This window comes from Panicum hallii, chromosome 9 (genome assembly GCF_002211085.1).
Source record: "Panicum hallii strain FIL2 chromosome 9, PHallii_v3.1, whole genome shotgun sequence".
NCBI lineage: Eukaryota > Viridiplantae > Streptophyta > Magnoliopsida > Poales > Poaceae > Panicum > Panicum hallii.
The window spans coordinates 62,019,183-62,034,789 of NC_038050.1; the positions used below are offsets into that span (position 1 = coordinate 62,019,183).

The 15,607-nt window shown below is 40.4% G+C and overlaps 1 protein-coding gene across 1 annotated transcript; it reads right to left on the minus strand.

Moving 5' to 3' along the window:
* Positions 1-754: 754 nt before the first annotated feature.
* Positions 755-14,405, minus strand: LOC112874186 (chromatin-remodeling ATPase INO80). Its single transcript, XM_025937380.1, has 22 exons — positions 14,322-14,405; positions 12,880-12,964; positions 11,930-12,717; positions 11,636-11,836; positions 11,437-11,547; positions 10,785-11,170; positions 10,596-10,704; positions 10,437-10,517; positions 10,032-10,198; positions 9,804-9,929; positions 9,486-9,647; positions 9,348-9,405; positions 9,019-9,249; positions 8,714-8,860; positions 8,049-8,597; positions 7,592-7,849; positions 7,135-7,242; positions 5,666-5,760; positions 5,412-5,568; positions 3,135-3,335; positions 2,245-2,373; positions 755-1,583 (listed from the first exon to the last, which is right to left on the minus strand). The coding sequence occupies exons 1-22, from the start codon at positions 14,403-14,405 to the stop codon at positions 1,299-1,301; spliced, it is 4,518 nt and encodes a 1,505-aa protein (XP_025793165.1). The 3' UTR covers positions 755-1,298.
* Positions 14,406-15,607: the final 1,202 nt, after the last annotated feature.

A 15,607-nucleotide genomic window follows, 5' to 3' on the forward strand; every position in this document is an offset into this window, starting at 1 on the left:
TCTAGCTGAGCTCTGCTCACTTCACAATGAACAATTCATTTGACTGCAAGCAAAATGTGAACTGGTTTTTCACGATTATACTTGGCTTTCTCAAAAAATATTGAGGTCTAAGTGGATGGTAGGGGCTTCATTTGGTGCGTCTAAGTTATTCTGGTGAACAAAATAGTCTGTTGGCTCAAAAGTAGCCTAAAAAGAATAAGGAACTAAAATCCAATTTGGTATTCAAAACCAGTTTTCAGAACATCAAGATCAATTTATTCAGTCAAACATGTTTAGCTTAAAGTTAAAATTCAGATTATGTTATAATGAGTCAACTCACACGATTGAACCAAAAAGATAACTTTTCAAGGTGAAACAAAGAAAAAAAAAAGAATACAAATTTCATTCGGGGTGCTTGGGAACATAAAGGCGACATTTAGAATCAAGCCTCACTTTGGAAACCCCTCCTATTCACTTGCAAAGTACTCCTGTCTTTTTAAATATATATAATTTAATTAGCTTGTTCTGAATATCATATATTTATAAGAAGAGAAAGTAGCGGCTAATGAGTTTATTTGTGGGGTCACTCCATCGAGTGTTTTCCGTAATCATTTCATGTCCACAAGTAGGTACTGCAAACGTTCAGGTGACGGGCTCCACATTGCGATTTAGCTTAGGCATTTGACAGAAGAAGCACAAGCCCTAAGGTGTGTTCGACGAGAATTGCCCATCGTGCTCAGGCGTTAGAAGATAGATGGGTATGCACATGACTGTCTGCTCGACAAAAACACAGGTACTATGCGCTTCATCTCCTTTCAGATACAAATATCTATGCGCTACAGAAATCTACCATTAGCATACAACACGGTCAGAAAAGATCAGATACGTTTCCACTCCACGGCAGCTGTTACCAGCCGTGTTCCTTTTCTTTAGTTATCAACACCAAAACTATGATCAATACAGATAGCTACCCTCTTTACACAAAATTATTCCTATATGTGCTGGTCATTGGATCATTTCTTCATGGTTATGTACACAATGGCCACAGCCAGCACAATGAATACTGCAGATGTGGACTGCATGCTGAACTCTGGAGGATAACCCTCTCTGCCTTTAAAAGGCAACCTGCCTGAGCTTATTGCCACCGCACTAACTACGAAATCACCAATTTCGATGATTTCCTTAAGAGAGGCGTGCGGTTAAATACTTTTTTGACCAAGAAAATTCCAGGTCTGCACCCACCTCTGATGCCCAGCCTCAGCATAATAAATTGTTATCATCTTGCCACTTAGCATCCTAGGTTATCATCTCTCAGTAGATTAAGCTGAAGTGACATCTTGCACCTCTTCTGTGTCATCATAATCATGTCCTGTGAGATTTTCCACTTCATCTGCAGGTTTCTCAAGATCAGCAGCAGCAGCTGGTTCCTTATCATCACTCATGCCCTTCATCAGCCTTTTTGATCTTTTAGGCCTTGGTTCGGCGACCTGTTCATTTTCTGTGTGACCACTCCCCGTGAGATCACCTCCTGTAGGGGCCTCTCCGTTCTTGTCCACATTGTCATTATCATGCATTTTCGGATGTTTCTTGTGCGAGCTCTTCTTCTAGAAATATTTAAGAAACACTTAGATGAGTGAGCAGGACTCATACGGCACAAGACCAAACAAATAATCTAAGTGGTGAATAAACAAGGTGGCAAAAGAAAAATATGAAGACAAATTTGAGGTTAGTTGCTTTGCATAATCTCAGTTACCAATACAAAATGTTTATAAGCAGTGTGTAGAACAGTAGTTTTGAATTGCAAGCTAATCCAGCCAATATGACATCAAGATGCAAGATCATGAAGGCAAATACAAGAAACTCAAAGTAGCAGAGATTTCTCAAGACAAGCATTTCAGTTTAGTGCTCTCAATTTGCATTGATACTGCACAAATATAGCAATCATATGTTATCATATGGACTAAAATGCAAGTCCAGTTCAACCGATATTGCCCAAAACAAAACCTCATATAAGGTTTCCAACCATAGAAATTGTAGTCACACAAAATTGAATTTTGAATGTTTCCTTTTACTCGAAGTTTGAATTTTCAAGCTTGCATATTGATTTATTGTCTCAGTGATTTGCATCCACATGTGTGAACAAATGAATAGTGCTCAAGAGACTGCAGGTGTACACATCGAAAAAGAATAATGACTGTTCATAGGTATGTGATGTAGTCCTATAAACAGGTAAATCAATAGGTTAAATGTATTTCACAGATGTACCTTTTTGTTGGTTGTGTTATCTTGATCTACAGCTTCCGCAGTAGCATCATCCAAGTCCTCGAGCGTTAAATCTCCTTCTTTGTCAACCTTGATGCCCTTCGCTCGTCTCTTCTTTTGCCGATCCTTTGCCTAAAATGGTAAATGGACAGGGAAAAAACAATATTCTCACAAGACTTTCCAATTGAATTTAAATATAACATTTTTTGAAAAAGGAAAATGGCATTATGTACTAATAAGAAATTGATTCTAGAAGCCATCGTTCCAGGAGGGAGGACCAGTATTTTCATAAATAAGTCTAACGAAGGTAGAGTTTATGTTGTCAAATGATATTCAGACTCCAGCCTACCAGCAGTAACAGTAAATTTCGGGACAATTGAACAATACGGGCCACAATAAAAAAGTATAATTGTAAATTGTAATGGTGTACCTAATAACTCCCAAGTCAATATAAAGGCACAGAACCTAATAGCCCAAACACACGATTAATATAGGTTCCCTACCAACAGTAAAAGCTAAACTAAGTCTCTGCGTGTTTGGCTTTTACACAAGGACCCTGTGACTCCCAGTTGTCTGTCTCTGGCTCGACCTGCCACTTTCTGTGCAGCTGACCACCAAGGATGCAATTTGAGAAATGTCTTGCTAAATCGCAAAGGTGTCATTAGCATTGGAGATGATCAGAAAAATCAGAATTGTCCCGATACTTGCTAATATATATCCCTACATATTGATGCCATAAAAACATTGGACTCCGTTACGTGTACAACTATGTGCCACATCATAGCAATTGCTACAAGTTCGAATACAGGCATGGTAAAATGCATATTGTTTGGGTTTGGGCTAAGAGTGTCAGACAAATGACCAAAAAAATGGAAATGATATTGTAAAGTTACCTGCATGGATATTTCTTTCAACTTATGTGCAATCTGTGTGTCATCAAGAAGTAACGAAACAACGTCCTCTTGTCTCATCAAATGATCGTCCTGGATATGTTTCCCCTTCATGACCAACTCTTGCACTGCATTTTTCTGCTTTGCTCTTTGCAATATTTTCTCCTCAATAGTATCTTTGCATATAAGTCTGTACACAGTAACCTGAAATTGCATGTTTCAAAGAAAATATAAGGGATCGAGCTATTATAAAATGCATTCCCACAAACAACAAAGAACTTTGACTCCAAAAACAGTCGAGAATACAAATGACCACAATCAACAATTTGCCAGGTAGCAACAACAGACTTGCTGCTTCCATGTTACCAGTTGATTTGTAAAACTGTCTGGAGCAGACCCCCTAAGAGCATCTCCAAGAGAGTAGCTATTTTTTTGCTCTCTATTTGACTCTCAATTTAACTCTAAAAAAATTACTCTCCATACTGAGTTGCTTACTCCAACAGACTCTCCATTTCCCACTCTCCAAATCCCAACGGCTCCTTCAAATCCACATACGAAATCGATCCTCAAGTTCACAAACAATCCATCCTCAAATCCACGCACAAAATCGATCCCAAATCAAGAGATAAATTACAAGAAGCATGCAACCGTGGAGGAGGGGAGGAGAAGGCGGATCTGGCCCTGCAGCACACCGGATCGGGAGATGCCGGCCTGCAGCACGCCAGCCGCACGGGCGCCGCTGCAGCTCGTGAGCCATGCGCGGGCACGCCACCAGGTGCCTGCCGGCCACGGCTGCCATACAGGAGCCGCGCCAGCATGCGGGCGCCGCTGGCCGCTGCTGCAGCGCGCGAGCAGCGCGGGCGCCGCCGGCCCACGGCTCCAGCACCACTTGAACTCGGACAGGAGGCTGGAGGTGCTGATCGAGGTGAGGCGCCGGCCGCCGCCTCTGCCCCAACTGCGCGCACCTGCGGCTGTTGTGGAAGCCGGCGGCGGCGCGGCGGGAGGAGGAGGAGGACGAGTAGGGCGCGCGCGAGGATTTGGGAGATGGCGGGTCCTGCGCCTCGGCAAAGATGCCTAGCGAGCAGGAGGGGATGCCGAGCGAGATGGATTAGCAAGGAGGAAGGAGAGGCTGTTGGATGCCTGTTTCACAGACGTTTTTGCTTTTTTACCGATTCAGATCGGTTTTGCTAATCCCTTGGAGTTGCTCTAACAAGCTAAGCAGATTTTGATTAGGATGATTGCTCTGAGGAATTATATCATCGGGGTCTGAATACAAATCCTCTGTCCAAAGTCCAAACATGCGCTAGATTCAGAATTATAGTTTGCAACATTGCGATGTTATATCCCAAATTGGAAACTAAACAATTACAATAATGCTAATAGCAAAACAAGCACTATACCTAGACATTTTTTTTTTCTCGAACACCACTATACCAAGACATTGAATCCACTATGCTAATACTGCTGTTATTATAGGATAAAATGAAGGAAACCTAGTGATGGACTAATGTGTAATAACACTCTGTTCTCTTTCAAATGTTCAATTCCTATATAACTGATCGTTTATTACAATGCAATGCTTACCAACTGAATTAAACAGATAGTGGTACTTCAGTTAATCAAAGTCCCTATATCGAGTTTAGTACAGCTACTGGTCGCACATACTTGTTGCTTTGAACATACAGCAGTCACTTCCAAAAAATGACCATCTATATATCCTTTTAAGCATATATACATTGGAAACCATCAAAATCATGTACAGATTTGCCTTGTAAAGTACCTTCATCACTTTATCAGGTTTTATAAACATATTACAACAGGAATTAGCATTCAAAAGTACGCCTTGGGGATCGCATCAATATCCAAGATAATAAATATTTGCGACAAGATACACTTTGCAATGCTATTGTAAGATTTGACATGTTGGCACTTGACAGATAAATCTGACTTTGTCGTAGAACAATGCACCCTAGGGTAAAAACAACAAGATAGGGTGGTGGTCTGGTGGATACTTTCAATCTAAACTGAATGGAAGGAATAACGACTAGAAGTGGACACAAAAGAGTCAAACAACTCGCTAGTTTTTTCGTAACAAGCAATCTAACTTTTTAAATGTCAAACAAGCTAATCATAAAAAATATCATATAGAGGTTAGTCAAATTTCTGAAGCACATATGTTTTTCATAGTAAGAATGTCCTAAAGAAATTTCAATGATCACTCAAAAACATAATAATGATAGTTAAGGAAATAAAGTTAGCAAATACTGATGTTTCAGCTACCTCTTTTGTCTGACCAAGTCTGTGTGTTCTATCCATTGCCTGCTGGTCTTGTGTTGGATTCCAGTCAATTTCATAAAAAATAACTGTATCAGCAGCGGTCAAATTAATACCAAGCCCACCAGCTCTTGTGCTTAACAAGAAAACAAATACATCATTCCTACAAAAAAGAAAACATCGGTTAAGGACATGTTTCGACAGAGTTATATCATCTTGTTGTAGCAGTTCAACTCTGCCACCTAACCATTTATGCTTACCTATTCTGGAAATCTCGGACCATGTCACGACGGTCCGAGATTGCAGAAGACCCATCAAGTCTGAAGTACTTGAATTTTCTGAAATTCATGTAATCCTGAAAAAAAAAGATATGATGATCAAAATTATAAGGATGAAAATTTTAGTATATACCACTCTAAAACGTACATTCTTCGCGAATAATGGACAGAGAGTTCATTTTGCTGGTAAGGTTTTCAACTTTGCTGAAATATCTAGAAGTCTATTTTCAGCTCCTTCACCAAATTCAAAATGTTGGTATTAGAAATAGTGAAAATCAAAACTGCTACCATGCTTCTAAAGATTATTAGGTACCAAGGCGTTGTAACCTTTAGCTACAAAAGGTATATGAATTTTTTCCCTAATAAGGTTGTTTTCACACTTCTCCCAAATACACTAGCAGCATTAGTAGATTTTGCAAAATGTATGTGTTATATCTTTATCTTTACCTATTTCTAAAGCACGTAACGTTTCCACCAGAAATTTTGGTTTGGTCCAACAGCATTACCAACGGGTGGACCAAAGCATATATAATGAGAATCAAACAACAACACTATATTGTAACCTAAACGGACTCGAATACAATGAGAACGTGAAAACACAACAAAATCCGTATCAAAGAGAACTCATCGCATAGAAAGAAAAGAAAATCAGCCGCGATCAGTATGGGATCTTCGACCGTGGCAATGCATGGGAATATTACAAACATGTAGTATTTATGACAAATGGCTCTCCATAATCTAAATTCAAACTACCGTCAACAACACAAAATATTTGGTTGTTCACTACCTGAGCACAGATCTATTCGAATAATACAAAAACCTTCAGGGTCAACACAGTTCCCATGATAATGTAAGGTCTAAAGGTATACAATTACTGCTGGTTAGTTTACAAATCATGGTACAGTTTCTTCATAGAGTTGAGTGTTTCATGTCAATTTTGCTTAAAGGTTGCAGGTACTGATTTCTGTTAAGAGTCCTATGCAAAATGGAATTAATCCCAATAAATGCAATTTAATGACTATCTATTGAGTTGCATGCACCAACCAATTCAACCCAAAAGCTTAAGCTGATGGGGAGAGGTGGGCAATTCACTTATACTCCAACACTCCCCCTCACGTGCAGGCTTCCTCAGACCTCAAACATGGAAATTAGGAGTCGGCTGCAATTATTTTATTTAATCGCGCCCACCAGGATTCGAACTCGAGACCTCTGGCTTTGATACCATATTGAGTTGCATGCACCAACCAATTCAACCCAAAAGCTTAAGCTGATGGGGAGAGGTGGGCAACTCACTTATACTCCAACACTATCTATCAATTAAATGTATCAAGAATTAGTTCTCATTCAATTTATTCAAGTGAACTATTCTTTGGAATTCTATCTGCAATTTTCCGAAGAGTTGTACTTCAAGTCTTCAACAAGATTTGGAATGCATGAAGAAAAAGTAATACCTCAAGGATGTCCAACATTTTAGTCATCTGAGCAAAAAGGAGCACACGATGACCTTCAGCTCGAAGGCGCCGTAATAGCATATCTAAGGTGTGGAGCTTCCCAGAATCCTGTCATCAGGCACTCCACAATAGTAACAAGGTACCAAAACAACCGAAGTAAGGTGCAACAAATACCAAAATGATTTAGCATTTATGTTAAGGAATTCACTCTAGTTCTAACAATCAAGTCATGCTGTTCAAAGACATATTTGAGCTCTTCTGAGCTTAAGCAGTTCAAAAGGTACCTCAGATCCACATTCTTCTAAACATTTTCAATGTTTTGTTCAAATTTAAATAATATAAGGAAACTGAACCAAATATTCAAACAGGCCCTAAAAGGGTGATGAATTATGCAGGTTAAAAAATAAACATGAACAAGAATCTGCAGCATAACACAATAGAAGTGATGAAGACTTACGGTGAGCATTTTAGCTGGATCAAAATTACTCATCGGCGGAGAAGACCCAAAAATCCTATAAGGTAGCCGCAGCATCGGCTCAAGGATGGGCAAATCAGTATGTACTTCTTGTATCAAAGGATGAAGACCAACTGGTTTTCTAGGACCATTGAACTCAGAAGTACGAGCAAATCCCAGGAACAGTTTCTTGGCCCATGGATCATGCATTTCATCAGTGAACTTGTAGGCAAAATTTCTATCGGCGCACCAAACATTTACCTGGCGAAGGAGAGACGGGTGTTAATGAACACTGACAATACTTGATAAAACAGATAAATTTAATAAGAACTCCTACTCGGAGGTTCCAAACTTTTAACATTAGAGCTAAAATGTACTCAGAGATGACCAGACACACTGATTGCTTCATGCAATGCACTATCCAAAAATAAACCAACATGGATAAGACAAATGGACTCACAGGCGGTGCTCTAGCTGGCGGAATAAAAGCATATGCTGAACGAAGAAGCCTTATGTTTGAGGCAAGCCTGTCATGATGAGAAAGCACCAGTGCTTCATATGGGCAATCACCTGGGCCAGTTCCAATCTTTGTTCTAAGCAAACTGGGTATGTCCTTTGTAGAAGAAAGCAACAACCGACCAACTGCATGAATGCTTGTGGCATCAATCTGACTGAACCGGGGACCTTCTGAATCAACGAATGCATCCATAATTTCATCAGTGTACTTCATATTCAATTGCATTGCCAAAAATGCTAGTCTCTCAAACAATGATGAAGTGGCCAAGAAGGAAGCTTCAACTGGGGACAGATTTGATAAACGTGTAAAGCCGAATGCACCGGATGATAGAACAGACTCATTCGATGAATTAGCTTCCGGAATGGCTGAACAATGGATATTGCTGGGCAAAAATATATTAAACAGCCTGTTCAAATATCCACTCCGAAATCCACAGCCGTTTCCAGAAATTTCCACGTTGCGGATGATTCCCTCATAAACTAACTTTGGAATCTGAGAAAATTATGGTAGATAGATATTAACGTATTGTTTGTGCCAATGGACATATGCGGGAGGTTGTAAACCGCATGCCCAATAAAAAACAAAGGCAAAGATAACAGAAACTATACCTCAAACGTTATAGGATTTCTCTTGCCGGCATAATGTACATCTTGTAATTCGCCGAACGGGGGAGAGAGAAGTGAGTTTGGGATATCAGCAAAGTAAAAGTAAGAACTTCCCTCATTGCGCTCGAACAGTTCCGGGTGATTGCAGACCTAAAGGTGTTGCAGAGAAAGAACAAGTTACAAACAGAAAAAAGAACCAAATTAGCTAAACTTACAATAGAGAAGGAAACAACTTTTGGACAGTTGGGTTCTTATAAATGATTTTCCACATGATCAAAAGTGAGAAACATATTATAAAGATATACTACCTTCCGTAGCTGCATGACAATATTCATCAGGCTAAGTAACTTTTTATCATTTAGATTGCCACGACTTCCGTCAAGCAACTCATTAAGAGAGATCTTATTTTTTATGGCTTGATAGAAGACTTGCTGACGAGAACTCAATTTGCAGGGAACAATTTCTTCTTTCTTTTTTGTCATTTCAGCAATGACATCAATCTTAACCCGGCGCAGCATAAAGGGTTTCAAAATAGCATGCTGTACAAATGGAGAAGAGTCATTATAATTTTAGAAGGATAACAAATTGTACCAAACCCCACAAAATATTCGATAGAAACAGTATGACCACATCTTACCAGTCGACTAAGCTGATGTTCATTCAAAGCTCCCCCATGCTCAGCATGACCCTCAATACTGGCAAGCCAAAAATATCGTCAGCAACTCTTTAAGGATGGACAAAATAAAGAAGGTAGAACTACAGCAAAGAGAAGTACCCCTTTGAGAACCACTCGTTAAATTGTTCGTGGCTGTCAAATAGAGTGGGCATGATGAAATGAAGAAGTGCCCATAACTCAGCCATATTATTCTGTATCGGCGTCCCAGTGAGCAGTAAACGATTTCTACAGTTAAAGCCCAGCAACGTCCTCCAGCGCTGGCTGCAGCAGAGTGATGCAATTTGTCAAGCAAGGTAAGGCATATATGAGAATTCCAGAATAAATCAATGAAGATTGCCACAGATGAGAGGATTTTGGGGAAAATAAAACAAAATAAAAACTTCTCTTCATACACAAGTTTCCAATGTGTAAAGTCACCTGCTTGAACTTTTTATGGCCTGGGCCTCATCCAGTACCATGTATTGCCACTTAACACGTCTCAGAAGCTTCTCTTCATTCACAAGTATCTGATAGTTTGTAATAAGAATGTGAAAGCTAGCATCTCTGTACAGTAAGAGAGAACAAGTCACATGATTAGGCGTTCATGTTTGGACCTTTGAAGAAAAGAGCCACCTGCACAAGTTTGTGCCCGAGCCAGCAACTTACCTACGATAAAGACGCTTGGGGTTGATATTCTTCCGCAGAATCATCCTCTCTGGGCCCCAGTAAGGAAGTATCTTTAGGTCAGGACAGAATCTAATCAACTCCTCAGCCCAATTATTCACAACAGATGCAGGAGCCACCACTAGAAAGGGGCCCCATATATTTTTGTCCTGTGTGATATACCAATGTCCATAGCAAATGGTTAGTGCGCTATACTTAGGTTTAAATTATATACTCTATTCTAAAATTACAGATATGATAACTGGAGGAAAGAAATAAAAATAAATTGTGGAAAAAACAACAAAGATCAGTCACAAACGTCAAATAAATCATAGTGTAGTATAATAATGGAGCACTGGCTCGACTAATGGAAAGATAATTTTTATGTTAAAAAACAAATTCACCAACCTCAGCCAAATGAGCCAGGAATGCCATAGCCTGAACGGTTTTGCCAAGACCCATCTCATCAGCAAGAATGCCATTCAACCCCTGCAAGAATTCCAAATTTAAGTGAATCAAACACACTCATACCAAACAGTCAAAATGTATCAGCTTTTAACAGTTTACCTGTTCATAACAATTAACCAGCCACTGCAAGCCCTTTAGCTGATACTCTTTTAATACACCCTTAAACAACTCTGGTGTCTGCACAGATGACTTCTCAGGCATTGTTGAGCTAAAAATAAGATAATATAAAGCAATCAGTTCCAGAGAACTTATTCATTGTTTAAATATTCAAAATTTTCAAGAACTTACGGGTGTAATAGATCAATCTTGTTTGGATCCATGCTACATGAATCATCAGTTGGAAGACCAAACTCAGAAGTTTGACGAAGCCTCCCAACTTCACTATCAAATGCATTCGTCTTCATCTTTTGTTGAGAGACGGCATGCTGAGCTGCTCTCAAAGCCTCTCTCTTTAATTGAGCTTCCTCAGGATCTTCTTCCCCATCTTCATCAGGGACATCTTCCTCATCAGGCGGTGCTGAGGCACCAGCCTTGTTTTGCATGAAATGGCTATAAAGCTCTGTTTGTGAAAGCAGAAAGTTTAGCCTCTGTTGCTGTCTTTTTGCTTCACGCAGCTCCTCCTCGCGCTTCAAAGCTTCAGCAGCTTCTCTTTCTTCCTTTTTCCTCAACTCATACTGATAAGATGGGGAAAACATTAGTGTCGCAAATCTGAACATGTCCTGTGTTTGAAGACAACTAAAGGGAAAGCAACCATGTGCAAAACTGAACTAAACAAATAGTGTTTATGCAAGAGGAAGGGGGGTGGGATAATATTGAACTTGATAAAATTGTATTGATGCAGATAATGAACAGATAAAAAAAAGAATGAAATGAAAAGTTTAAATTTAAAATCAGACCCAGCAGAATTACTTTATAGTAAGCGTAAGGGATAAAGGAAAACCTGTTCTTTGTCTACTCTTTTCCAAAATATCAGCATGTCCCTAGCCAGCTTCCTTGTACGTATTGCAGCACATCTCATCAGTTTCAGTGACCGGCTTACTTTGAGCTTTACCTGGATATTTCAGACATGCATAACAACACTAAACAAGAGCACACGAAAATTGTACAGTACAGGGCAACAACATGCATGGGTGCAATACCTCCCGTTGGCAACTATCAGAGAAGCGCTTCGCATCTACTTGCCGTTTCTTTACCAAAGCATTGAAATTCCTGTGATGCTTTGGGATGCTTTTGGTAGCAAGAGACTGCCATAGTTTGTAAGTTTTTTCTGCCTCTTCTTTCACGATTACAGAAGGTTCCTTCTTTATTATTTGCTTCTTCGGTAAGCTACGCTCGATAATCTGCATTCATAATTTGCCATGGTTGCTAAATACAATGAATTGAATGTACGAAAGTGCAACTAAAATTAAATCAGCTAAGGGCCAAAGACCAACCTCATATGTATCTCCTTTTTCCAAGACTTTAACATAATGAACCTGCAAATTTCCAGCTTCTGATATAATATACCTCCGTATCCTCCCAGCTGCTCCTTCCGGAATTGCAAAGGGGTCCTCAGTAACTTGAAGAGAAAATTTCTGCACCTTTACCCTTTCTTGGAGAGATTCGAACTGTGGCAGAGGTTCTGATAATCCACCACGATTGGAAGCCTCAAACTTTTGGTCAGTACCAAGCATTGCTGCTAGAGTGCGCAAATCTAGCATTCCCTTCAAAAAGTGTTCCTCAACACGTATATCAGAAGAAACAGGCAGATTAAGGGATGATGCTAACTTATCATAACCCTCGGGAACTAAGTAGCGTATATTATCCCCCATATCTAAGTAGGTGGAATCAAGGGTCGCTACAAGCTTATTAAAACCACCATGGGTTTTAATACATTCTATCCCACTGTACTCATGTGAGGCTTCTACTTCATCCAATGTTGCAACATTCCTAGAATCACTTCTGTGCTTCATAGTCTTTTTACCACCACTTTTGTCTTTTATTTGGGGGCTTGCAACACAAGGAGGATCAGAACCAAAAGCACCCTCCCTGAACTTTGACCTCTTGTACTTCTGGACATGTTCACTGAGCATTGTACGGTAGTGCTCCTCTGTTATTTGGTTACTATAGGGATCTGCCTCATCATCATCGCTGGCACCATCAAGATGCCTTTTTCTCTTCCGATGCAGGCCATGCGAAGCATCATTTATACCATTGTACTGATCCAACAAGGATCCTTGACCTAAAAAGGAAAGTTGAATAAGAAAAATGATGCACGTAGAAGCATGGCAAATGGGTAACTGAGCTACCTAAGTCACACAATGGATTTGGACAATAAGCAACACAACTCTTAAACAGAAAACATCAAAATAAAGGTCAAAATGTAAAGATGAAGGTAGCCAACCTTCACTGCTTGCACTCCCATTCGGGCTGCTATGCCCATAGCGGGCAAGATCTTCTGGTACAGGAACCCTGAAGTTCAACAAAGGCTGCAACAGTATTTTCAGTACAACCCCATCATCAGAATGGCATTGGCAAGATAAACAGTCCAGAAAGACATAAGAGTAGATAAAAACATATCTGCTTCACGAAGTTCAAAAAATAAGAGAACGACTAATATACTCTACGCAATTCTACACTACCTGAGATTACAAGGTTTAAAGAGCCTGCACAGATCAAATAGATAGATTCATAGATATGGAACAATTACACTACACGAGTAATAAAATGATGGATCAATAGCTCAAAAATGTAAATGACTAAACAACTCTGGCATGACAACCCGAAATTCCCTTAGCAGGCACACATCGTAAGAATACCAAACTGCATAAAATCAAACCCACTAAGAAATTTGTTGATAAAGACTATGTAAAAGATAGCATTTAAAAGAACTGTCAGAAGACATTCATGTGGCAAAAAGAAAAATGTTTACCACGAATGTTTGCAAATGCTTAGAAGATGGAACACAAAGCTCTAGTTGGTGTGATTTTATACAATACAAGAATGTCAGTAGTGATGATTGACACACTGCAAACTAAGCAGGCCACAATCACAAAATGCATAGCAAAAGAGCATGGTTAGATCCCAGCAACTAACAAACGGAGTGTGTAAATCAAAACATAGTATAACTGCATTAAGAACAACGACTTATGCGAGCGATTGTGCTAAAAAAATCATGAAGATGCATGAAATAGTATAAATTTTGACAAAAATGATGATTGCAAACAAACAACAGCAGTTGACATAAGTTAAACAAGACGATAAGCACACCACCGCACCAGTTGATCATATCCCTTTTGGTTTGAATCTTCTCTTGACAATCTTGCTCCCACATGTCAAGCCTTCACTCTCTCCCAACCATCCGACTCATGAATCATTAATGCACTAATACCCATGCTTACACTACAAATAGACCAATACAGTGCCAACTAACTTAGTCCAGCGAATCACAATGCAGGTGCAGCCATTGATTGATATAATCCAAACCAAATAAACAGTAACATTGAGTATCAGTCACTACAACTATTGGAACAGCACCGCCAAACAACATGCATTAATCCAATTCTAGCCAGCCCCTAACACCTGAGCTAAAAGCGGGTCTCCAGCCCAAAATGACCAACCACTAAATTACACAAACAAAAGGCAACAAAAAAGTAAGCAGCCCTCCGGAGGAGAATTAAGAGAATTAGCCCAAAACCGCGCGACAAAGAGCTCGGCAGCCCACAATTGCATCCGCCACGCAGCACTTTCGATCCAACACAACCTCTAACGCGCAGAGGAAACCCCTTTTGCGCGCGCGAGAGAGGGAGATAGATAGCACAACTACACAGCGAGCAAAGCGGCTACCTCGAGGTTGAATAGCGTGGAGTAGGAGAGGCCGCCGCCGCCGTTGGCGCCCCCGCCGCGCGGGGGGGCGCGGCGAGCGTCCATGACGAAAACCCTAGCGCCCCCGCGCGCCGCGCGAGGAGGGGAGCCGGGGAGGGAGAACGCGGAGCCCGAAGAGGACGCAGAAGGCGCGGCGCGGGCGGCGGCCGGGTCGGTCCCGCGGCGTCGGCGGCGACGGGATTAGGGTTAGGGTTCGTGGGGCGGGAGGGGAAGGAGGCGGAGGGGGAGGGAGGCGGTGGGCTGGGGTGGGGTGGAGGCGTTGTTGTGACGTGGTGGGGGAAGTAGTAGAAGGAGGCATGGCTTTGGCTTGGCCGCGAGGGGGAGAGAGAGGAGAAGAGAGGGGAGCAGGGAAAGCGAAACTGGAAGGGGCTCGGGGTGCGCTCCGCTCGCTCGCCCAACTTACGTGCGCCCACCCGGGAGCTCTTGGATTTTGAAGCACGGCCTTCGTTTTCTTTTCCTTTTGATGTGTCCCCTTTCGAGCTAAATTTGGGTAAAGGAATTGAATTTTTTTAATTTGGTAATTTCAAATAATTGAGAAGTGAACCTAACTGATAATTTTTCAATATCAAAATATACCAACTAGAATGTCAGAGATGTTCATTAGAATTAAGTGTATGACATGTGTTTAAAGATATGAGTATATATGTCTACATATGTATTCTATAAAAATATGAGTTTATTATATATTGGAAAAAGAAATGGCAAATATAATATCCCTGAGCTAGAGTGCGAATGATATTTCGCATAGACACGGATTATGTCAAGTCCATTTTCATGTATTATTACAAACTGCAACTGTTTTATATTAGCTAGCATTGTACTATGGTTTTGACTCGAAACGCGCAGTTATCCCATCTTATTTGGCTTTTTCTTGATACATGCAAGGCCAATTTGGCTAGCATTATAAATGCTTCACGCCAATGCAGTCACTCGACCGTCGTCTAGCTTAGAATGTGAAATTTTTTTCTTTATAAGTGTACACGTTGGTTTCAGCACTTGTAGCAAGCCCTTTGCATTGATACAACTATGATATTTTCTAACTTTAAATTTAAATTATTTGATTTTTTTTCTTAAAGGTACATACCACATTATTCAATCTGATTACTTAGAGCAAGTAATGACTAGCCCAATATATTTGCTCTAGAAACATTGGTACGTGTCCTAATTTTACTTAGAATTTTCATGGACACGAGCAACATGTATATATCTTTTTTAGTACTTGGCAACGAATATGAACCGTTACACTT